Here is a 25,078-nt window from a genome sequence, read left to right as displayed (position 1 = left end):
GGTGATTAAAGATGGGATTTTTCAATGGTATTTAAGGTAGTAAATGGTATAGAAAAGCCATGAGTAGAATCAGTTCAAACTGAAGAAAAGGCAAATTCAGGATTGATGTTGAGAAATCTTTCTTTGCACACAGTCATCAATACTTGAAATGGTCTTCAGGTAGGATAGTTGAAATAAAAGCCCTGGAAATATTCGAGACAATTGCTTGCTGTGACAGGAGGAACAGTATAATCTGAATGGATGAGCTAAGATGGGCTGAATGCCTACCTTCATTCTACTTGCCTTGTTCTTGTTTTGTCCTCTGACTTAGTTTTTGGGGCATTCTCTCTTCGCAGTTGTGCGGTTGGTGATGGGAAGACAGCTTATTTTTTGAAATAGGAGTTCAAACAAAAAAACTGACTTTGTCAAAACAAAAAACTACAGAGATAAAAATGAGTGAATTGAAGATGTGCTCGGGTGTAATCGCGTTGCAGTAAACCCATTGCTGGCAAACACAGCCAGTTTTTGCAACACCAAAAAGCTGCAGAAGAATTATGTTCTAATGAGATCATTCTACCTCTCCTCTAACTCACCCTACCCCAGAGAATTTTGAGTTGCTCAAGGTGCTGGGAAATGGAACACCTCCCACACTCCCACTTTTTCTGAAGCCAGATTGCATGGTCAGTCATTTCCAACTGCACCAGTGTGACCTGATATTTTCCAGTTCCAGTATAGGCCACCTTGTGGTCGATGAGTGAGTGCGAGAACCAGCATGTGTTGAATTAGAGGTTCAACATGGAGGTTATTGTGTTCCTAACACAGATGAGACTGCACACAAGGTTAAAGTAACGGTGACCTCAGTCTTTAATAAGACACTCCAGAGTGAGGAATAGGCCTTATATACAGTGCTCCCAAGCGATGCTGAGATCCCTTGGGACTTCAGGGGATGAGCTCCCTGGTGGCGGAACATGGGAGTGCATGCTTTACAGATACACATCACTCCCCCGCCAAAGTCAAAGTGAAAACTATTTACAAGGTGAGGCGCTCGGGAGCCTTTCTTTCCCTGGTGGACTGCCTCGGTACAAATGTCTGTTCTGGTGTGTTGGCTGTGCTCTCGCTGGGCTGGCATGTTGTTGGCCCTGCAGGGCTGCTAGGTGAGCTTGGCTTTGCTGGGCTGTTGGCGTGATGGGTTTGATTTCCTGGTCTGGCATGGTGTCGTTGAACCTTTGGGTGTGTGTTGTGGGCTCAAAAAAGGTGGTGTCTGCTGTGGGTTATTCAGGGCAGTCTGTGAACCGCAGCCTCGTTTGGTCCAGGTGCTTTCTGCAAATTTGTCCATTGTCTAGTTTGACTACAAATACCCTACTCCCTTCTTTAGCTGTCACCGTGCCCGCGATCCACTTGGGACCATATACACAGGTCAATTTCCCGTGACACAGTGGCGCGACCATCGTTTACATTTTGTTGCTGCCGCCTGCTCTCTACCTGATCATGCAACTTGGGGTGAACCAGCGAGAGTCTGGTTTTAAGTGTCCTTTTCATGAGTAGCTCAGCCGGGGGCACCCCTGTGAGCGAGTGGGTTCTTGTGCAGTAGCTGAGCAGTACTCGGACAGGTGGGTTTGGAGTGAGCCTTCTGTGACTCGTTTAAGGCTCTGTTTGATGGTTTGCACTGCCTGCTCTGCCTGCCTATTAGAGGCTGGTTTAAATGAGGCCAAGGTGACATGTTTGATCCCATTGCGGGTCATGAATTCTTTAAATTTGGCACTAGTGAACCATGGCCCATTGTCACTGACCAGTATGTCAAGCAGGCCGTGGGTGGCAAACATGGCCCTCGGGCTTTCAATGGGGGCGGTGGCGGTGCTTCCCGACATTATTTCACATTCAATCCATTTTGAAAAAGCATCCACCACCACCAGGAACATTTTACCGAGAAACAGGCCCACATAGTCGACATGGATCCTCGACCATGGTCTGGAGGGCCAGGACCACAAACTTAATGGTGCCTCTCTGGGCGCGTTGCTCAACTGAGCACACACGCCGCATTGCTGTACACAGGATTCTAAGTCAGGGTCTATACCGGGCCACCACACGTGGGGTCTGGCTATCGCTTTCATCATTATGTTACCCAGGTGTGTGCTGTGGAGATCCGAGATGAACGACTCCCTGCCCTTTTTTGGTAGCACTACATGGTTACCCCACAACAGGCAGTCTGCCTGAATGGACAGCTCGTCCTTTCGCCGCTGGAATAGCTTGATTGACTCTTGTATTTCAACGGGGATGCTGGCCCAGCTCCCATGCAGTACAATTTTTTAAGTAAAACAGCAGAGGATCTTGGCTGGTCCAAGTCCTAATCTGGCGGGCTGTGACAGGTGATTTATCATTTTCAAACGCTTCCATGACCATCAACAAGTCTGGGCTGTGCCACCATCAACAAGTTTGTAGGCTGCGCCATTTCCACCCCAGCGGTGGGCAATGGTAGCCGACTGAATGCATCCGCACAGTTCTTGGTGCCTGGCCTGTGGTGGATGGTATAGTTATACACTGATAGCACGAGTGCCCACCTTTGTATGCGGGCTGAGGCATTAGTATTTATCCCCTTGTTTTTCAGCGAACAGGGATGTGAGGGGCTTGTGATCGGTTTCCAGCTCAAATTTGAGGCCAAATAGATATTGATGCATTTTCTTTACCCCGAACACACACGCTAATGCCTCTTTGTCAATCATGCTGTAGGCCCTCTTGGCCTTAGACAAGCTTCTGGAAGCATAGGCGACAGGTTGTAACTTCCCCGTAACGTTAGCTTGTTGTAATGCACACCCGACTCCGTACGACGACGCGTTACATGCTAGCACAAGTCTTTTAAACGGGTTATACAATACAAGCAGCTTGTTGGAGTATAAAATGATTCTGGCTTTCTCAAAAGCAATTTTTTTTTTTTCCCCCATACCCAGTTCTCACCTTTGCGCAATAACACATGTAGGGGCTCTAAAAGGGTGCTTAACCCCGGTAGGAAGTTACCAAAATAGTTGAGTCCCAGGAATGACCGCAGCTCCGTGACGTTCTGGACGCGTTCCTGATAGCCTCTGTCTTGGCATCTGTGGGCCAAATGCCGTCCGCTGCGATCGATCTTCCCAAAAACTCCACTTCTGTTGCCATGAAGACGCATTTCAACCTCTTCAGCCGCAGCCTTGCGCGATCCAGTCGCTGGAGGACGACCTCCAGGTTTTGTAGGTGCTCGGCGGTGTCCCGACCTGTGACCAATATGTCGTCCTGAAAAACCACCGTGTGTGGTACCGACTTGAGTAGGCTCTCCATGTTTCTCTGGAAGATCGCTGCAGCCGACCGAATTCCAAACGGGCATCTGTTGTAGATGAACAGTCCCTTGTGCGTGTTGATACAGGTGAGGCCCTTCGAAGACTCCTCCAGCTACTGCGTCATGTAGGCTGAAATCAGGTTGAGCTTGCCTCCTGCCAGCGTCGCAAATAGGTCGTCTGCCTTAGGTAGTGGGTATTGGTTCTGTCGCGAGAAACGATTAATAGTTACTTTATAAGCGCCGCAAATCCTGACCGTGCCATCACTTTTGAGTACTGGAACATACGGGCTGGCCCACTCGCTGAATTCCACTGGGGAGATGATGCCCTCGCGTTGCAGCCTGTCCCGCTCGATTTCCACTCTCTCTCTCTCTCTCATCATGTGAGGTACCGCTCACGCCTTGTGGTTAATGGGTTGTGCCTCTGGGACCGAATGAGTCGTGCCTCTGGGACCAAGTGGATCCGCACCTTCGCCCCGGAAAAGTTTCCAATGCCTGGCTCAAAAAGGGAAGGAAATTTGTTGAGAACCTGGGTACATGAGGCCTCATTGACATGTGATAGCGCTCGGATGTCATCCCAGTTCCAGCGGATTTTGTCCAGCCAGCTGCTTCCAAGCAGTGTGGGGCCATCGCCCAGGACAATCCAGAATGGCAATTCGTACACCGTGCCCTCGTAGGTGACCTTGACCATGGCGCTGCCCAGGACAGTGATAAGCTCTTTGATGTTAGTTCTCAGTTTCGTGTGGATGGGGCTCAGGGCTGGTCTGAATGCCTTGTTGCAACACAGTCTCTCAAACATCTTTTTACTCATGATGGATTGGCTAGCGTCAGTGTCCAGTTCCATGGCTACGGGTAAGCCATTCAATTTTACATTTAGCATTATAGGTGGACATTTCGTCTCAAATGTGTGCACCCAGTGTACTTCAGCATCTGCCTCCCCTCTCTCAGGCTCGAAATTGCTTTGATCCACCATGGACCGATCTTCCTCTGCCACGTGGTGGTTAGCAGGTTTTGCAGAGCTTGCAGCTCGTTTGCAAGCTCGTTGGAGGTGCCCCATTGTTCTACAGCTCTTGCAAACGTACCTTTTGAAGCGGCATGTATAGGCTGAATGGAAGCCTCCACAACGCCAACAAGGTGTGAATTGCCTTGCATTCATCCTTTGTTGGGGACTCTGAGTCATCTGGGTCACCTGAGGCCTGCTGGCAGTTGCAGACTCGTGGGTTCTGCCCTGTACATTTCTGCTCGCAAACACAGTTCCAGTTAATTTATGAACATTGCTAGCACTTGTGTGCTGAGAGATTTGTTTGGTGTTAACACTGGTGGACATAAACGCCTGCACTATCGCAATGGCCTTACTGAGAGTCGGTGTCTCTACAGTCAAAAGTTTTCGTAGGATGGTCTCGTGGCCAATGCCCAGTACAAAAAGGTCTCTGGGCATTTGCTCCAGATAGCCATCAAGCTCACATTGTCCTACAAGTCGCCATAGCTCGGTGACGTAGCTTGCCACTTCCTGACCTTCAGATCGCTGGCACATGTCGAACTGATACCTCGCCATCAGCACGCTCTCCCTCTGGTTAAGATGCTCCCGAACCAGTGTGCACAGCTCCTCATACGACTTATCTGTGGGTTTCACCGGAGCCAGAAGATACTTCACGCGGCTGTAGGTCGGTGCCCCGCAGACTGTGAGGAGGATCGCTCTCCTTTTTGCAGCGCTTCATTCTCCGTCCAGCTCGTTGGCTACAAAGTACTTATCTAGCCGTTCGACATAGGCTTCCCCATCCTCACACTCAGAACTTCTCCAGGCTGCCCACAGTTTGCTCAATCTTTGCGTTGGATTCGTATTCTCATCGCCAGTTATTGTGTTACTAACCCAGATGAGGCTGCACACAGGGAGGTTAAAGTAACAGTGATCTCAGTCTTTAATAAGACACTCCAGAGTGAGGAACAGGCCTTAGGATCCGGCTTATATACAGTGCTCCCAAGGGATGTTGGGATTCCTTGGGACTTCAGGGGATGAGCTCCCTGGTGGCAGAACATGGGAGTGTATGCTTTACAGATACACAACAGAGGTAGCCTTTTGACTTGGGTTGGGAGGTAGGAGACAGAGTGGGTATAACTGTTAGGTACTCAGATGGCAGGATGTGACCAGTAGTATTTCCTAGGGCTCTGATCTTGGGCTTCTATTTTTCATCATAATTATTCATGACTTGGATGAAGGAATAGAGAGTTGTACATTAAAGTTTGTAGGTGACACTAAATTAGGAGGGACAGCAAGGAGTGCCGATGGGAGCAGAAAGTTGCAAAGGGACATAGACAGATTAAGTGAGTGGGCAAAACTGTGGCAAGTGGAGTTTAATGTGGGCAAGTGTAAGGTTATTCACTTGGGATCTTAAAGATAAATCAGTGTATTTTCTAAATGGTGAGAAATTGGGACTTCTAAATCTTGTCGCACATAACATAACATAAGAGCATAAGAAATAGAAGCAGGAGTAGGCCATACGGCCCCTCGAGCCTGCTCCACCATTTAATACTATCATGGTTGATCCGATCATGGACTCAGTCCCACTTCCCTGCCAGCTCCCCATAACCTCTTAGTCCCTTATCGGTTAAGAAACTGTCTCTCTCGATCTTAAATTTATTCAATGTCCCTGCTTCCACAGCTCTGAGGCAGTGAACTCCACAGATTTACAACCCTCTTGAGAAAATAAATTTCTCCTCCTCTCAGTTTTAAACGGGCGGCCCCTTATTCTAAGATTATGCCCCCTAGTTCTAGTCTCCCCCTCAGTGGAAACATTCTCTCTGCATCCACCTTGTCACCTCTACAGTTCCAAGTACACATCATTTAAAGCTAGTAGGCAGGTCCAAAAAGGCCAGTGGAATGTTGGCCTTTATATCAAGGGAGAGGAAGATATGCTTCTATTGAGCCTTGGTCAGACCCCATCTGGAGTACTGTGTTCAGTTTTGGGCATTGGACCACAGGAAGGATATATTATCCTGGAGAGGGAACAGTGCAGATTCACCAGAATTATATCACAGTTTATAGGGTTATATTATGAGGACAAGTTACATCAACTTCGCCTGTATCCCACCATAAGTATAGAAGATTGAGGGGTGATCTGATTGAAATGTTCGAAACATTAAGGATTTGATGGGGTAGTTATAGAGAAACTATTTCCTTTGGTGGGGGAATCGAGAACGAGGGGACAGAATCTTAAAATTAAAGCCAGACCATTTAGGAAGGAAGTCGGGAAGTAGCTTTTCACACATAGGGTAGTCGAAATCCGATTTCTGTTCCTCAAAAGGCTGTGGATGCTGGGGCAATTAGAGCTTTCAAGATGGAGATCGACAGTTTTTTGTTAGACATGGGTATCGAGGGATATGTAGCTGACGTGAGTAAATGGAGTTGAGATACAGATCAGCCATGTTCTAATTGAATTGTGAAGCAGGCTCGAGGGGCTGAATGGCCTACTCGTGTTCCTGTTTTTCCTAGAGCCAGATTGGTGATGTTGTCCATGCCTTCTAGAAGCTGTGTTGAGACTACCCGAATGAATTTCATACTGGATCTCAACAGCCAGTAGGCTTTCATTCCAACAGTATGCTATGGATCCCAATGATGAAGGGCCTATGTCTAACCCGCTGCACCATCCAGCCCCTCGGAGGCCTTTACTCATTAACTCAAATCACAGTATTGCTGTGCAGAGGCCTCTGGCATTTCTTGACCACGTCAAGCTTTGAGGTCCAGCAATGAGGAAATCGCCTTGTGGAGGGAACAACTTAAACCTTTAAGCGTAGAAGTTTCAGCTAAAAGCTGTTATGCAGTTTTCTTTTTCAAATTACCCCATTGCAATTTTCACCTGTCCACTCGAGTAGCTTGCAACCTGCCTCTAGATTAGCCCAGGATCTTGATTTGGAAACTGGTTAAAAATGAGCATGGGAGGGGGGAGGTGGGCTGCTGTTCACGTGCAACTTTGAGTTAGCTAACATTTGATTAGAATGTATGGATGTTCTTTGAAAACATTGTACGATTAGCTCAGTAAGTACCATTTATAAAATAAGTAATTGGAAAACAATCGCTGCTTTAATTTTTGCGTATTAATTAGCAAGGACCGAGTACTTAGCAGATTCAAGTGCGATGATTGTCACCTGATATTTTTGTTTTCTGCCATCGTTTGATGTGGTGCATCATTCATTGTGGCGGTGAAAAGATCGGGAGACATGTCATGAGTAGGAACCTTTTATGATGGATTTGGTAACCATAGCAACAGGCTTCCTCTGTTCAGTCCTGAAACAGCTGCCTTTCGGCTCAGATCGTCTCCTCGAGAAGGCATTGGCTGTGATGCGGCTGTTGCCAAGGGAAACATAAGTGTGGAAGGGGGGCAGATTGCAAAAAAGATTTCCCGCACAGATGGGCAGGGCTGCTGACAACTGTAGAAAATTGAATTATTTACTGATGCAATCACTCCACTGTTAGCGGATCTTAGCAGGGGGTGCAGTGACAGCGCAAATATGGATCACGAATTAGTTTGACTGAGATGAGGGATTCCACTGGGAGAGTTATTGAGGCTTTACTTTCTCACTGTTGTATTCAAAAATCTTGGTTGTGGAATGCTGGCAGGATGAATGGTCTATAGTATCTGAATAGATCAATAAAGTGGCATAATTACAGGGGAACTCTGCCTAATTTGCATGATAGACTGGGAAACCTGCAACTGGAACTATGGGCTGCATATACTCTGTTCGCCAGCAGGAAGCAGACCTAAGCAGGTTAGTGTTTACTTAATTAATGCTGAAGAATAATAGTGTAGTGATACGACACAGCAAGACGGCCTGCATTTTGCTGCTAGTATGTCTCATATTCCAGGTTTGATTTTTCACTTATGTTACAGTGGAGGTGGCATCTGTATCTCTGGATGCACATGAGAACCTCGAGGTAGTTTTATTCTCTGCCTCCAGGAAGCACGGTGTTTGCCGACTTCCCACCAGGAGTTGCCCTTTGGGTCCGTGGGAGAATCGGCCTTCTGCCAGCAGTCGGACTTTCTCTCACACAGGTGCACGCACAGACAGAGACCATACACAGACACGCGAAATTACTTGCCTCCTGCAAGGAGCATGAGTTCACATGACTTACAATACCAACATGAAGCAGGCTTTTAAAGTGCCAATCAGGTTGGAAGAGTATAACTCCCCCACCTTGAGTAAGGAACAGCCTCTCCAGTCACGGGAGTGTCAGCACAGCAATGTTTGACTCTATATACCCATATTGTGCAAAGTAGTGACAATCAAGTAAATATCTGCCTGCTTTTGTATTTGGTGCATTTTTATTCTGAGGCTAAAAGTGATGTTTACATGGCTTCAATTAGCTATTTTATTCGAATGAATATTCTAGCCTTCAGTGCGCTCTGAGTTGGACTTGTGTGGTTGTGCGCTTTCTGTTAAGCTGCTTTCCTCCCAGCCACACACTAAAGAGGTGCTGATTCAGACCTCTTTATATCTCGTTCTGCCAAGTCCCGTAATTATGTCGGAGAAAAACGAGGTGGACGACTTTGAAAGAGTTTTTGGGCCTCTTGTCTTTCACCTATATTAAAATGATGTAGAAATGCGGCGACTGCACTACAAAAACTGGTTAATGTCGTTGTTGGTGTGCTCTCAAAAACAATGTTTCCCCAAATTAAACGACCCTCTTCCTAATCGGGGCTAATACAATTTTACAAAACAAAGAAAAATAATCTCATTTGGATGGGTGAGAGGAATTTTGAGACACTCCCTTTACAGTTTTGCATGCACAGAAATGTGAAGTCAGCCGTCAATTAAAGCTCCGAGAGATTCTAATGAATGACGTGCTGCGTGAATAACTGCTGTTCTGCATCATGTGGAGCTAAATTCATTTAAAGCATATCTTTCTGCTACACGGATTTCAGCACATCACTGCAGCTGCATGAGACTTGAGTTTAAGGTTGAGCATAGTGGGTAATGAGTCATATTAGTGGATTAGTACAAGGGTCGATTATCCATAAGGCCACAGCAAGAAAAGAAGCATTTGGAGTCTCCTCGCAGGTACTAACAGGAGATTGGTGTTCTGATTTAGGATTTATCCATCAACTAGACAACAGCCCTTTCCAAACCCTCCAGATATGCAAAAGTCCTACAGGTCTGGTTGGGCTGGGCACTCTTTACCTTTCTGCCATTGTTTATAGGTTTATATGTAACCTTCCGGGCTGCTGACTGAGGGCCTTGTAGCTCTTTGTTGGCCGCTGCGGACACGATGGGCCGAAATGGCCTCCTTCTGCACTATGTTTCCAGGACAAGCCTGTATGCGAGAAACGCATGTGTAAATAGAAAGTGAGTTGACTGGGCTTAGTCAACCACATTGCTACGGCTAGAAGCCAGAACGGACTGTAGTTTGAATAGCCCCTTCAGGGATAGACCAAGTATCGTAACTGTTCCATCCCCCACCCTACTTGCATGGAAGGCTACAGGAGATTGGCTAACTGCCCCCTTCCCCCTTCCCCCCCCCCCCCGGTTTATACCGTGTTGTTAACACAATTTGTCTGCTATAAATGGTGAAACTCTGATTTATTATGTAACAACTGGTCAGTGCCTCATGTTTGAGACCAACAGCAGTAGGCCATTCAGCCCCTCGAGCCTGTTCCGCCATTCAATTATATCAAGGCTAACTTGTATCTTAACTCTCTCTACCTGCCTTGGTTCCGTAACCCTTAATCCCCTGGCCTAACAAAAATCGAACAATCTCAGTTTTGAACTTTTCAATTGAGCTTCTTTTTGAAGGAAGAGTGTTCCAAATTTCCACAACCCTTTGTGTGAAGTGCTTCTTGACATCGCACCTGAACAGCTTAATTCTAATTGTCAGGTTATGCCCCCTTATTCAGGACTCGCTGCCCCGCACCCCCCCCCCCCCAGAGGAAATAGTTTCTCTCTATCCTATCAACCCCTTTTAATCATCAACACCTCAATGAGATTACCCCTTAACGTCTAGAGTGGAACAAGCTGCCACAGGAAGTGATTGAGACAAATAGCTTGCATGCTTTCAAAAGGAAATTCGACAAGTACGTGAGAGAAAAGGGAATAGAAAGAAATGCTGAAAGGCTGAGATGAGGTTGTGGAATAGGAGTCGCTGCATGTGGAATATAAACATTAGAACGGACTAGTTGTGCTAATTTTCGCGGTGGGGGGTGGAGGCGATGTCCTGGGTTCAGCCCTTGAATTCAAGACATGCTCCAGAGTCATTTTTGCTCGGGTGTAGAGTAATCACCGACGCGGATGAGTTGGGCTGAATGCCTTGTTCCTGTGTTGTTGGCCTAATGCTGGGAGCTCACCAAAGAAGTACAGTGGGAACTAGCATACGTTAGCAGAAAAAACATGGATGCAGCCGATTAATGGCAAGTGGCCCCATTTGGGGAGCCTAGAAAAAGGTGTAAAGTTGGGGGAAAGGCTCAGTCAGAAACAATGGTAAAAATGATAGTTTAAAGATATTTAAAAGAGCAGAGTTCAGGTCCCAAACAGTGATATACTATGCATACTCCCAGGTGAAGGGAATATTAAAATAACTAAAGTACTGTAGTTACAGCAGGAGTGATGAATAAGAAAGGTGTTAAGTTAACCAGTGTGAGAAAAACAGCATCACGACCGGTTAGGGTCTCTTGCCCAAATAAGTGTTTTATATACTGACGCACGGAGTACAAAGAATAAATTTAGTGAATTAGAAGCACGGCTACAGTTGAGAGTATGACGTTGGCTATTGCTGGGACATGGCTGTAAGCTGGTCATTCTATGTAATTCTATGATTGGGAGTTAAATATTCCAGGTTATAAGATCTTTAGAAAGGATGGGGAAACTGAAAGAGGAGGATGGGAAGCCTTATTGATTTAAAGATGCTATTACAACATTACTATTGGAGGATATAGATAAGGGAAAGCAGTCAGCGGACTGACTATGGTTAAATTTGAGGAATAAGAGAGGACTTAAAACTGTAATGGGAGTTGTTTACAGGCCTCCTGATCGCAATGAAGTGACAGAATCTATTAATTCAGAGATTAGAGAGGCTTGTAGGAAAAGCTGAGTCGTTTTAATAGGAGATTTTAATTCTCATAGATTGGGAAGAGCAGAGTAGCTCAAGTCAGAACTGTAGTGAATTTCTTGAGTGCATTAGTTTTCTGGAGCAATATGTTCTAGAACCAATAAGCTAGTAGACCATTACTAAATCTAGTCATACTCAGTTAATCTCTCGTGTTTCCTACATTACAAGTGACTACCCTCTCAAAAAGTACTTAATTGGTTGTAAAGTGCTTTGAGTCGTCCAGTGGTCATGAAAGGCGCTATATAAATCCAACTCTTTCTTTCAGTAAGGGAATATTTATCTAACAGTAATCCAACATGATCAAATTCAATGTTGGGTTTGAAAAGGAGAAACTTAACATAGTTACTAAGGCCCCAAGTTTCCACACGCGGCAAAACAGGTGCCCCTCCGAGCTGGGCGCCCGTTTTTCGCGCCGAAAACGGCGCCTGAAAAAAAACACGCTATTCTCGAGCGCTTTGCAGCTCGATGTCAGCTTGGCGCGGCGCCCAGGGGGCGGAGCCTACCACTCGCGCCGATTTTGTAAGTAGGAGGGGGCGGGTACCATTTAAATGAGTTTTTTTCGTGCCGGCAACCCTGCGCGTTGGAGCGTTCGCGCACGCGCAGTGTGAAGGAAACATTGGCACTCAGACATTTTTGTAGTTCTTTGTAGCTGTTCAATTTTTAAAATTTTTTAATAAAACCACATTGCCCTTCCATGATCAGCACTGAGGCTTCTTGCAGCAGTGAGAAGGCTGCAGGAAGCCTCAGAAGTTGAGGCAGCCGTTTCCCGCCGGGCCCGACCGACGGCAGGGGGGCCTCCCCCCTGCCGTCGGGAATGGCTGCCTCAACTTCTGAGGCTTCCTGCAGCCTTCTCACTGCCTCCCCCCCTCCCCACCCTGCCATCGGGAACGGCTGCCTCCCCCCCCCCCCCTCCCCGCTGCCGTCGGTTGGGCCCTTACTGCCTTCCCTCCCCTGCCGTCGGGAATGGCTGCCTCAACTTGTGAGGCTTCCTGCAGCCTTCTCCCTGCCTGAAGCACTTTCACACAGGTAGGAACATGGTTTATTGAATCTTTTCTTATAAATTTTTATTCAGGTTGGAATTATTTGTATAATATTTATATAAGTATAACTAAGGATTTATTGTAGAATGTAATGACTTCCCTCCCCGCCCCCCCCCACCTCACCTCGTTCCGGACGCCTAATTTGTAACCTGCGCCTGATTTTTTAATGTGTAGACAAGATTTTTTCAGGCCTACAAAAATCTTCACTTTATCCATTCTAAGTTAGTTTGGAGTACGTTTTCACTGTGGAAACTTTCAAATCAGTGGCCGGACACGCCCCCTTTTGAAAAAAAAATTCTGTTCAAAAGTGAAACTGTTCTAACTGACTAAAACTGCAGAAAACTTAAATGTGGAGAATTGAGATTTCTAAGATACTCCGTTCTCCACCAGTTGCTCCTAAAAATCAGGAGCAAATCATGTGGAAACTTGGGGCCTAAGATTCTAGATTTTGATCAGGCTAACTTTAACAGAATGAGACAGAGACTGACAACAGCAAACTGCTATTGAGACTCCCAAAGCAAGTGCTTTACTCGGAACTCCTTCATGGCAAATGAGCCAAAGGTGGGCAGCGGAAACGCTACAAGGACACCCTCAAAGCCTCCCTGAATAAAGTGCAACATCCCCACTGACACCTGGGAGTCCCTAGCCCAAGACCGCCCTAAGTGGAGGAAGTGCATCCGAGAGGGCGCTGAGCACCTCGAGTCTCAATGCTGAGAGCATGCAGAAATCAAGCGCAGACAGTGGAAAGAGCGTGCGGCAAACCAGTCCCACCCACCCCTTCCCTCAACGACTGTCCCATCTGTGACAGTCTGTGGCTCTCGTATTGGACTGTTCAGCCACCAAATAATTCATTTTAGGAGTGGAAGCAAGTCTTCCTCGATTCTGAGGGACTGCCTATGATGATGATGAAAAGTAGAAGCTATAGGAGATGTTCAGGGAAAAATAAATTATTTTAATACAGGACTAGTATATACCCTTAAGGGGCCAAGAGCTCTACTTACCAATAAAATTACCATGGTCAACTAGAAGTGAAAGATAACATATCCAAGGGACCGAGCTGCCAAAAGGAATACGAAAATAAACTTTCAAGGGATATCAAGATTAACACAAGGGCCCAAACTTGGTGGACTTACCGCCTGCTGCTGCCAAGTTTTCTGGGAGGTCTCCCCTCCGAGCGAGTTTGGTGGAGGCCTCCCGCCGGCGGGGAGGGAAGATCGTTGGGGACCGCCTGCTGACTAAAATTAACGTTGGCAAGAAAACAGTGTAGTTGCACCTCTCCAGCCCGGCACTGTTGGGACCTGACCGGTGCCGGACCAGAGAATTTTCCGGACCACGGGAGGTCACGCCAACCCTAGCGTTGTCAGCAGTAACCGGTAAGTCTAGGGTTCTGCGCCGCGTTCTGCGCAAAAGCCTACTGCGCAGCATTTCTCAGGCCCAGCTTCGGCGCCTCAGTCAACCTCCTCGCTCCCTCTCCGCGCCGACCAGACCTCGGAGGGAACACTGGAGGCAACGGGGAGAAGAGGAGCAGCCAGCCCCAGGACACCGCGCGGAACGCGACACCCCACGCCAGGAATGATGCCGGACCAGGGATGTTGCCGGACCAAAGAGTCCTGGACTGGGGAGGTACAACTTGTACTAGAAAAAGCGCTAAGGCCTGACCAGTCCTGAGGACCTGATTGAAGTAGGTGAGGAAATTGCAGATTCTTTGGCCATAATCTTCCAAAACTCTCAATTCAATAATTGTCGCTTTTAGATTGTGAAATTGCAAATGTAACTCCATTATTTAAGAAAGATGAGATTGAAAGCAGGAAATTATAGACCTGTTTGTCTAACATCTGTTGTGGGGATGTTATTGGAATCCATAATTAAAGACAGAGTGACTGTGCACTTGGAGAAATTTGAGCTGATTAGAAAGAGCCAATATGGGTTTGTAAAAGGTAGCTCATGTCTAATGAACCTAATTGTTTTTTTTTTGAGGAAGTAACTAAAGTAGTAGACTATGGATGTAGTTTATTTGGACTTTCAGAGGCATTCAATAAGGTTCTGCATAAGAGACTGTTAGTTAAAATTAAAGTTCATGGAATTGAAGTTACATTGACCTGGTTAGGAGATTAGTTAAATGGTATAGAGATAATGGGTATGTACTCTAATTGGAAGGAAGTGACTAGTGGTGTCGCACAAGGATCTCTGCTGGGGCCTCAACTATTCACTATTCATTAATGACTTGGATAACACAATAGCCATAAATCCAAGTTTGCCAATGGCACAAAAATTGGTGCTGTAGTAAGTTGTATAGACGGGTGCATAACATTTCAAAGAGACAGTGATAGATTAACTGTGATGGGTGTATTTCAACACAGGTAAATGTGTGGCTGAAAGAGATTGGAGATAGGGAGGAGCAAGGCCATGGAGGGATTTGTAGACAAGGAGGAGAATTTTGAAATTGAGGCGTTGTTTAACTGGGAGCCAGTGTAGGTCAGCGAGCACAGGGGTCATGGGCGAGCGTGACTTGGTGCGACTTAGGACACGTGCTGCCCTTTGATGCCCTTACATAGAGTAGAATGTGGGAGGCCAGCCAGGAGTGTCTTGGAGTAGTCAAGTCTAGAGGTAACAAAGGCATGGATGAGGGTTTCACCAGCAGAGGAGCTGAGGCAAGCTGCGTAGGTGGAAATAGGCAGTTATGCTGCGGATTTGTGTCCGGAAGTTCATTTCAGGATCAAAAATGACACCTAGGTCGCGAACAGTCTGGTTCAGCCTCAGATAGAGGCTAGGGAGAGGGATGGAGTTTGTGGCTAAGGAACGCAGTTTGTGGCGGGGCCAAAGACAATGGCTTCGGTCTTCCCAATATTCAATTGGAGAAAATTTCTGCTCATCCAGTACTGGATGTCGGACAAGCAGTCTGACAATTTAGAGACCATGGAGGGGTCGAGAGAAGTGGTGGTGAGGTAGAGCTGGGTGTCGTCGACGTATAATGGGGAACTGATACTGTGTTTTCGGATGAAGTCGCCAAGGGGCAGCATGTAGATGAGAAATAGAAGGGGGCCAAGGATTGATCCTTGGGGGACACCCGAGGTAACGATGCAGGAGTGGGAAGAGAAGCTATTGCAGGTGATTTTCTGGGTACGATTAGATAGATAAGAATAGATTAGGAAAGTAAAAGGTTTACAAATGGGTTTGAAGCTGCACCTCCCTGGTATTGGTGGGGTGGAGGTGGGGTGGCGCGGTGTTTGTGAAAGAAGCTTAAAAGAAAGCATGAAACCGCACAAGTCATACTAGGAGCACACTGGAGGCTGGATTATTTATTCTGATAAAATAGCTAATTAAAGGCAAAAAAAATCACCCATTTTGCTTCAGAATAAAAATGCACTAAATACAAAAACTGTTAGACATGCATTTATTGGTCTGTTCCTACTTTGCACACTATGGGTGTACAGAGACAAACAATAACTGGAGAGGTTTCTCCTCATTTGAGGTGGGGGAGTTACACTACCACAGTTCTTGCAACCCAATCGGCACTTTAAAAGCCTGCTTTGTGGTCATAGTGGGATTTTTATGTGAAAATCCTAATTCCGAATTCCTCACCCCCACCACCACCACCCCTCCTCCCCCATATATTGACCAAATTATTAATCCTGTCTGGTTTATTCTTGAGTACAATTATGGGTTTTTGCATAATTATTGTTAATATTCTGTATAGCTCTGTAAATAGAAAAATGCCTCGTGTTAATGACCAAACTGTGGCTAACTGGCTGTAGTGCACTAGAATGGTCTGTTATGGCGTTCTAATTCTTACCTGTTCATACGCCTTCTCATGGTGCTGCTTCTTGGTGCCACCTGTGGCCAATGCTGCATTAACATTACAGGTGCCAACAGCTTTTGTTTTAATTCACTCAGTTACATCACTCCCAGCTGATCAAAATGCCATCTGAATTGCGGACGCGTTAGCATTGCGGGCGCGAAAGCTGACTGTTACGTCTAATGTTTCTGTTGGAGCAATCCTGGTTAAGATTTCAGCTGTATTTGCATGTTGCTACCATAGGTGCCTGAGCCAATTGGTTGGAATCATGAGTTGGCTACAGATGATGTCCAATCAACTCTCCTTAAGCTCCATCCCCTCCCCAATCATGGTAGGAGATTGATGCCAGGAAGTTCTCCACGCAAAGAAAGAAAGAAGAAAGACTTGCATTTATATAGCGCCTTTCACAACCACCGGATGTCTCAAAGTGCTTTACAGCCAATGAAGTACTTTTGAAGTGTAGTCACTGTTGTAATGTGGGAAACAAAGCTTGATTAACACTTGCACATATGGATAATATAACTTTTTTAATAGACGGCTGGATGCTGTGTTGGAGGACTAAGTTTTTTTCTGCATGGATGTGATGAAATGGTTTATCTTGTGAACTACTCAAAGTGCAGGACCAACAAGCAACAGCTGAAAAGGAGTTGGACAAGAACTTGAAGCAGCAGCTGAATGTGTAACAAATACAAAGAAAAGAATTGCAGAAATGAAAGATTTACACACACTTTTTTTTTAAAAAAAAAGGACAGACCAGAAGACTAAGTTATGTGGCAATTGGTTTTTAGCTTGCCTCAAAAAAGTTGAATATAAACTCTTACATTCTTACTGGTGCTAATTTCTATAGCTGTACTGGTTTTCCACATACAAAGTGTCTTAAGATAAGTGTGCTTATATAATGGGCGACCTAGTGTTTGCATTCCGTGATGTGTACTTGCTCTCACTTCCTCCATATCCTCGCCCTTCTCCATCTCTAATCTCCTTCAGACCTACAACCCTCCCCAATCTCTGCGCTCCTCCAATTCTTGCTAGGGGGAGTGTTAATTGTGATATCCAGTGCATGGTTAGTACTCTAAACCAGAGGACAGAGGCTTGGCCAGTGCTTAGACTTGCAGTAGCTGGGACCTCACATATGCATAAGCTCTTGCATTTCCCTACCAAGTCGCCACACTCCTCCTCCCGTTTCCCCCCCCCCCAGATGGTTAAAACCTTGACAACTTGATTACATAATGCTATCATCGGAGCACCATCAGCACAAGGGCTGCTGTAATTAAAGAAGGTCCGCCACCACCTTGGAGCAGCAAGGGATGGATCAGAAATGTAGCTTAGCCTGTTCTGCCCATATCTCCAACAAAAGGAAACCTTGCATTTTGACACCCAAAACATCAAGAACATGTGTAGGTGCTGTGCCCTCATTGTGGATGTGATGTGCACCTGGGAGAATCCCTTTGGGTCATGCACTTGAGTATAGCACCTAGACTTGAGCGCAAACTGTACTCCGTGGGTGACTTTCCTGTGCACACGTTTTGAGCATCCTGCATTCCAGGAGATGTACACCCTCTGAGCATTACTGAACAAAGTGTGCTCTTGCTGAGAAAGTGAGGCGCCTTCTGCACCTAAGACGAGAAGTAGTGCTGTGTAAACGGGACAATGTGGATGTGTTCGTCTCTTCGCTCTGGGCTGTCTGTGTCATCAGAGCGCTGCTGCCTTTGAGAGAGCTTACTGATGAAAAGTAAGCTCTAGCAATAGTGCTGCAGTGTACTTGCAGTCATACAATTGGTGTAGGAGAGCTTGCATGCGTTTGAAAGCTGAGTAGATCTATTGTCTGCTAGTGCGCCGCATCTCTACTAGGCTGTGGACTCATGGGCAATCTCTGGAGGCTAACTTCAATGATTGTTGCAGGTTTAAGCAGGGTCCCAGACATGAAAAGTTAACTGTTTCTCTCACCACGGATGCCTGGCCTGCTGAGTGTTTCCAGCATTTTCTGTTTTTGATAAAGTCAAGCGCCTGCTCTTTACAAGGCTGCAGAGATCGTGCATGATAACTGCAACCACCAATTCCTGCCTCCGTGCTTGCATTGTGCACCACCATGGACTGCAGCCAGCAGAATGATGAGGGCACCAGGTTATTGGTGAGGCTACACCTAGAGTACTGCGTTCAGTTTTGGTCTCCGTATTTAAGGAAGGAAAAATACGGGTACCTGTATTGGAGGCCGTTCAGAGAAGGTTGATTCCGGAGATGAGGGTGTTGACTTATGAGAATAGATTGGGCCTGTACTCATTGGAGTTCAGAAGGATGAGGGGTGATCTTAGCAAAACATATAAGATAATGAGGGGTCTCGACACGGTGGATGCAGAGAGGATATTTCCACTCAGGAAACTAGAACTAGAGGGCGTAGTCTCAGAATAATCGACCGCCCATTTAAAACGGAGATGAGGAGGAATTTCTTCCCTGAGGGTTGTAAATCTGTAGAATATATTTAAGGCGGAGATAGACAGTTTTTTGAGCGATAAAGGGTTATGGGCAGGGAAGTGGAGCTGAATCCATGATCATATCAGCCATGATATTAAATGGCGGAGCAGGCTCAAGGGGCCAAATGGCCTACTCCTGCAAGTTCTTATGTTCTTGTAATACAAATCATCACATAACTAAACATATGCAAGTAATATTCTTTATCTGCTTGCTGTTTTTCCTAATGATCCTGCTCGCATACTTCCATTTTACCATTTGGACATCTGCATCAGCCATATAGGAATGACTAGGTTAATTGGCCTTCCCCATTACAATGTGGTCCCTTGCATGCAGAAAGTAAGTGCACCTTGGTTTGAACTGCAGGTTTCCATAGTTTGAATGCATTCATTCATGATGCCAGTGCTAAAAGGGTTAAATTATGAGACTAGGTTGCATAGACGAGGCTTGTATTCCCTTGAGTGCAGAAGATTAAAGGGTGATCTAATTGAGGCATTTGAGATGATTAAAAGTTTCGATAGAGTAGATACAGAAACTATTTCCTCTGGTGGGGGAGTCAACAATAAGGGGGCATAATCTTAAAATTAGAGGTAGTTCATTCACGGGTGAAGTCACAAAGCATTTCTTCAGAGTTGTGGGAATCTGCAACTCTTTCTTCTCTCTTTCCCTCCCCACACCCCTGCCCCCCCCCCCCCAAAAAAAAAAAGAAAACTATTGAGGCTGGGGGCAATTGAAAATTAGTGAAACTCTATCATTTTATTCAAATAGTGCAATCCTGCTGTTGAAATAATTTCAATTCTTGGGCACAAAGCAGCCACTTTGGAGCCAATGGACGATTATAAAATTCAACATATTATTCATCATCATCATAGATAACTTGCTTCTATGTCTAAAAGGATGAGTTCACAGGTGTTTCAATGAAGGACCTAATATTCCAAGTCCTGAACTACATCCTGAAGGGTGGAAGATGCCTGTACGTGAATTTTTTTAATGTGTGTTGGCCGTTGCACACCAGCCACCACATGGGCTTGACTGAGCTAGGTCTTGGTCCAGTGGCAAGGATTAACCAAGACAACTGGAGACCTGCTCTGCTGCACGGACCTAGTGAGTGCACATATTGCAGTGTGGGCTGGCCCGTGCTGCCTCTGGGCCTTCGCCTCTTCTGGGCCCCGAACTCACACCTCTCCTGGGCCCCAATCACATCCCTCCACGATCTCTTTGCTGCTCCTGCACCCCAACTTCGCCACTCCTGCTGTACCTGCCCACGCTCCAATCAGCGACCTGAACCTTGATGATGTCCAATCCAGTCGCCCTCTTCACAGTTGTCGCTCTCCAGCATGTGCTGTACCTTTTGAAGTCCCCGATCTGCTGATGGTCCTTGCAGGTCGGGGCCTTCAAAGGAGCAGCGTGCGGCCCGATCCAGCATTCGGCGGGTCGGCACCGACCTGCAAGCATATTAATACCCCGGTGATTAAGTAATAAAATCATTAACTATATCGGCACGATTTTTAAATGTGTTATCAGTAGGATTTCAGTAAAGCATGTCTGATTTCTGCATTATCTCCACTTTAACCGCAAAAAACATTTAGCAGTCCAATGATTTTCCTGGGTTTTTCAATTGGTTTGTGTTTTTTGAAGTGTAGTCATGTGTAATGTAATGTAGGAAATGCGGCAGCCAACCTGTGCACAGCAAACTCCCAATGACCAGATAATCTGTTCTTGTTATGTTGATTGAGGGTTAAATTTTGGCCAGGACACCAGGGATAACTCTTCGAAATAGTGTCATGGGATCTTTTACGTCCACCTGAGAGCAGACAGGGCTCGGTTTAACATCTCATCTGAAAGATGGCACCTCCAACAGTGCAGTGCTCCCACAGCACTGCACTGGAGTGTTGGCCTGGATTTATGTGCTCAAGTTCCTGGAGTGGGACTTGAACCCACAACCTTCTGACTCGGATGAGTGTGCCACCCACTGAGCCACAGCTGACACTTTGCAGGCAGTGGCTGAAAAGTAGCTGTGCAATAAGGGTATCTGATTTTGTGACGGGATATAAGTGAGGCCATGCCATCGGCTTGCACAGGGTTCATTTCAGTATTAGTATTCAACTGAAGAAACTGACTTTGAGATGGACTCCACCACAATTACACCTTATCGGTATAAACGATGGACATGGGAGCTTAGGATTTGGTTTCTCAAGCAGGCTTCTTAAAGGAACATGGCTACTTTAGTTGGGGAAGATATTTTGTAGTCTTGGGTTGTTACATTTTGCTCCGTGCATTAGTTGAATTTGCTGTGTTGCCTGCCATTTTTCCCCCCGCCTGTACTGTGCTGACCCCACTGAGAAACCCCCAACCACCAAAGAAGCACCTCTGCAGGATTATGCTCACTAGAAACTGGATCAAGGCTGCCCAAACTCAATTCCCATAACACCATTTCAGCCTGGGCTAGACTCAAATCCAGGCCACTGGAAAAAGTATTTTAAGCTGCACAACACTAGTTGAAGTACAAGTACTGGTAGTTAGTGGATGCTGCTATTAGAGCAGGGCAGTGGATGAGTTTTGAGTTGGTCCAGCAAGGAACTGGCACAGATATGATTTGGCCGTATGGCTTACTTCTGAGATGGAAACTTCTGTGATATGAATTTAGTGTATTATAGAAGCATATTGGCACAAGGTAAGTGTTTTGGTGCAAGTGATACTTCCTACAATGTATTAGTATGAATATGCTCGATAACTATAGTGGTTGCTCATGGGGTGATTGTGTGAAAGAGATATTTTGCCATTGGCTAAGCTGTTTCCATTAAGATGTGTGTAATGTATTTGCTTCTTGGGTTCTTTGCTTAAGAATTCATATCAACACATTGCTATTAAGAACTTGTTGGTTTATCAACAAAAGGTTTAAAAATCACACTACACATTACCAATTTATCTACCAGGCTTATAGCCACCTGCCTCATCGTGGATCCCCCGAACCCAACTGCTGGGGTTTTATTGAGTCTGGTGAACATCACGTGACTGGCTAGGCCACTCTCAACTCACCAGCTCAACAACCCTGTGAGTATACTCACCGGTGCATACATTACAATGTGCATCAAAATGAAATTCATGGGCCAGATATTGCAGAAGAACTCTTAAACCTCCAGTAATGTTACCTGAGTAATGGGTTTATCTTATCTCTGCAGGGCACAAACATTGCGAGAAACCAGTTTCATTGAAAAAATGAAGAAAACAGTAAGTGTATTTTTCACTTGTGATACATTCTGGGGCATGGACACAACCACTTAATGATTTGGGGGAACTGACTCTTCATAGCGATTACAGCTAACAAAATGACTGAGTAGGCTTGATAGACTGAATGATGACCACCTCCTCTTGTTCATATGTCACCTGTTTTTTGTAGCTCCTTTCTATAGATCTCCCAGTCGACCCAAGAGGGCAGTCTAAGTGGGTGACTTGCTTCCACTGCTCTCTACTTAACCATCTGGAATGAACACAATAATCATGTTTCTTGATTTGAAATGTTTTCCTCCATTACCCTATTACCTCCATGCCAAATGTTGATCACTTTGGTGAACTAATTTGAACAGTTCTAAATTATCTTTCACTAGTTTCAAGTTGTCCCACTGTTATGGTTTAAATTTGGTTACATACTGGATCTGTCTTTTCCATACATTTTACTGTCTTGTATGCCTCCATAAGGACCCCTTTCAGTCACCTTGCCAATGTTTTCAAAGTCTCTCTATAACTCAGTCCTGTGATACTGCATCACCTCTATGGCTTGCATGCCTCCTAGATGTCTTGATGATCAGGACTGGACACTGCACTCATGGTATGATCCGAGCAGAGCACTGTGTAACCGTAGCTTCCTTCAACCTGTACTTGTACAGTTTTGCTTGAGATGAAGAAATTCTGCTTGTGGGAAATTTGTTTGTTTCTTCCCTTTCTATCTCTTGCTAAGGTTGCATAGGCACCCTCCAATACCTTGACCAAATGACTGTTTATCAAGTGAGTAGACAGTTAATGTCAGCAAGCTGTTCTATTATGGAGCATTAGTCAAGCTCAGTCCTGTTCTCATTAAACATCTACATGAGTATATTTTAATCCACTTTCTAATACTGCCTGTACTATTCTACTTTAAAAAAAAAAAATTGTAGAGGTAATGAAAGCAGTGCTGCTAGTTCCTGATTTACATTTATTCTGAAGTATGTCGCCCCCTATATGTGTATGTGTATACTGATTGCTTAGTGTGCCAAGCGCTAACTTCAGATGTCCTGAAGTGTTACAAACATATGAACAATGAGGGAAAGGTAAAGACTCTCTGGTCCATCCAGCCTGTTCCCCCACAATTGTTAATATCTTACATACACTCCACTCCACCCAAAACCATGCGATCTTCTGGTAGAGGCAAAAAAACAGATTTTAGAACACAGGCCAATTTGGGGGGCGGAAAATCTAGGAAATTCCCCTCCGACCCATCTATGTGATTGAAGCTAATCCAGGAGATGACGATGGCCCTGAAGTACCTACCTTTTATGCAAGAGATGATCTCTGCCCCAACCAGAAACACGTCCCGCTCTCGCTTAAAGGAATTCAGGGAATCTGCATCCACCACACGAGAAAGCAGCCTGTTCCAGAGGTCCACTAATCTGTGGGAAATGAACTGCCTCCTGACATCTAAGCTAAATATGGCCTTACCCTAAAAATTGTAATCCCTGGTCCTCCCTGACCTATTTAATTAGAACAAACTATCAACTGGAACATAATCTGTTCCCTTCATCATCTTCTAAACCTCAATCAGATCACCGCTAACTTTACACTTCTCGTGTGTAGATTCCCAACTCTTTTAGCCTATCTTGATTCCTTTCCAAAGTCTCTGAGGAGACCAAAACTGGACACAGTATTCCAAATGAGGCCTGACCAAGGTTGTACAAGGACAAAATAATATGCCTAGTCTTATAATCAATTGTCCTATAAATGAACCCTAATGTGTCTTCTTTCATATTTCTCCCTGCAGGGAAAAAGCATAGTTGTGTTTTACGGTTCTCAAACAGGAACAGCAGAGGAGTTTGCCAACCGGCTCTCAAAAGATGCTCAACGCTATGGGATGCGAGGAATGGCTACAGATCCAGAGGAGTATGATATGGTTAGTACCGCATTTTGAGGGCCACAAAGAACTCGGGAGAACCAAACCGAAGCTAATAGATGTAAATGTATAAAACATAGATGGTGATTCCCCATGACCTTGCTTAAGTTTAAGAAATTCTGTATCTCTTCCAGCAAAAGCTCTCTTCTATTTTCTCTCTACTCCCTTTTCTCTATCTTACTCTTTGTCTTTCACTTGTTGTGCCTCTCTCTCTTCTCTCTCCCCTCTCCTCTCTCCTCTCCTCTCTCTCTTCTCTCCCCCTCTCTCCCTCCCCCTCTCTCCCTCCCCCTCTCTCCCTCCCCCTCTCTCCCTCCCCCTCTCTCCCCTACACCGCATCTCAATCTCCCTCCCTCCCTCCCTCCCTCCCTCCCTCTCTCTCTCTCTCTCTCTCTCTCTCTCTCTCTCTCTCTCTCTCTCTCTCTCTCTCTCTCTCCATCTCTCTCTCTCTCTCTCTCTCACCAGCCTCCCCTTCGCTCAAGGGACCCAGCACAAAAAAACATGCGGGTTCACCCCTTTCAAAAAAAAAAGGGTTAATTATTCAGTAGATTTAATTAGGTTTCTTGAATACTGTTCAACATTAAATGGAATAAATTAGCAATAAAAATATATACTTGGCCGTAACTTACTCCGTCGGCTGATATTGAAAAAGAAAATGATTCATGAAGCAGCAGTTATTTGGCAAAGGTACTATTTAAACAATATTCAACACACTTTTAATTAAATGCCATAAATTAGCAATTAAAAAAAAAAAACATTTATTTGGCAGACCCTGAGGCCTTGTCAAGCCAGGAGGGCACTGGTCCCACAGTGGCATCGATATTAAATCTTTTTCATAAATAAATAGCTTCCACTCTAATGTTTCCTCTTCAGGTATCACTGTGTTTAAAGGGTGAAGAGCTGGGGCCCAAAATTCAGTACCGCTGGAAAACTGGTGCTCCCCCCACCTTTTTGTGGCCATTAGTGCCCAAAAAGTTTTGTGGGTTGGCCACCCCATATTCAGCTCTATAAGTGAACAAATGGGTTCCAGCGCTAATGATCCCTTCCAAAGTGGATTTTTCAGCAGTGTGGCTGTCTTAATTTGAGCGTTATCACCACTGATAAATTCAACATGCAGGTAAGGATTTCTAATGAGCCAGCTGGATACACTGTTGGACGGTGTGGAGAACAGAAGAAGAATACTGTTTCCTGACGTGGGGAGACCTGGCAGACCGCCAGTACATAATGCATGGAGGGAGATTGCAGGGGAGGTGTC

The 25,078-nt window shown here is 45.5% G+C and overlaps 1 protein-coding gene across 7 annotated transcripts in view; it reads left to right on the top strand.

The window, feature by feature from the left end:
* Positions 1-25,078, top strand: part of LOC139226508 (NADPH--cytochrome P450 reductase-like) — a 132,240-nt gene that overhangs the window by 49,226 nt on the left and 57,936 nt on the right. For all 7 annotated transcript variants that reach the window (XM_070857340.1, XM_070857342.1, XM_070857339.1 and 4 more), the window contains 2 exons: positions 21,866-21,914; positions 23,698-23,826. In XM_070857340.1, coding sequence (XP_070713441.1) covers positions 21,866-21,914; positions 23,698-23,826 — 178 coding nt within the window. The remainder of the gene's footprint in view (positions 1-21,865; positions 21,915-23,697; positions 23,827-25,078) is intronic.

This window comes from Pristiophorus japonicus, chromosome 16 (assembly GCF_044704955.1).
Source record: "Pristiophorus japonicus isolate sPriJap1 chromosome 16, sPriJap1.hap1, whole genome shotgun sequence".
Classification (NCBI taxonomy): domain Eukaryota; kingdom Metazoa; phylum Chordata; class Chondrichthyes; family Pristiophoridae; genus Pristiophorus; species Pristiophorus japonicus.
The sequence above is the reverse complement of the archived record's forward strand: the minus strand, read 5'-3'. Positions and strand labels throughout refer to the sequence as shown.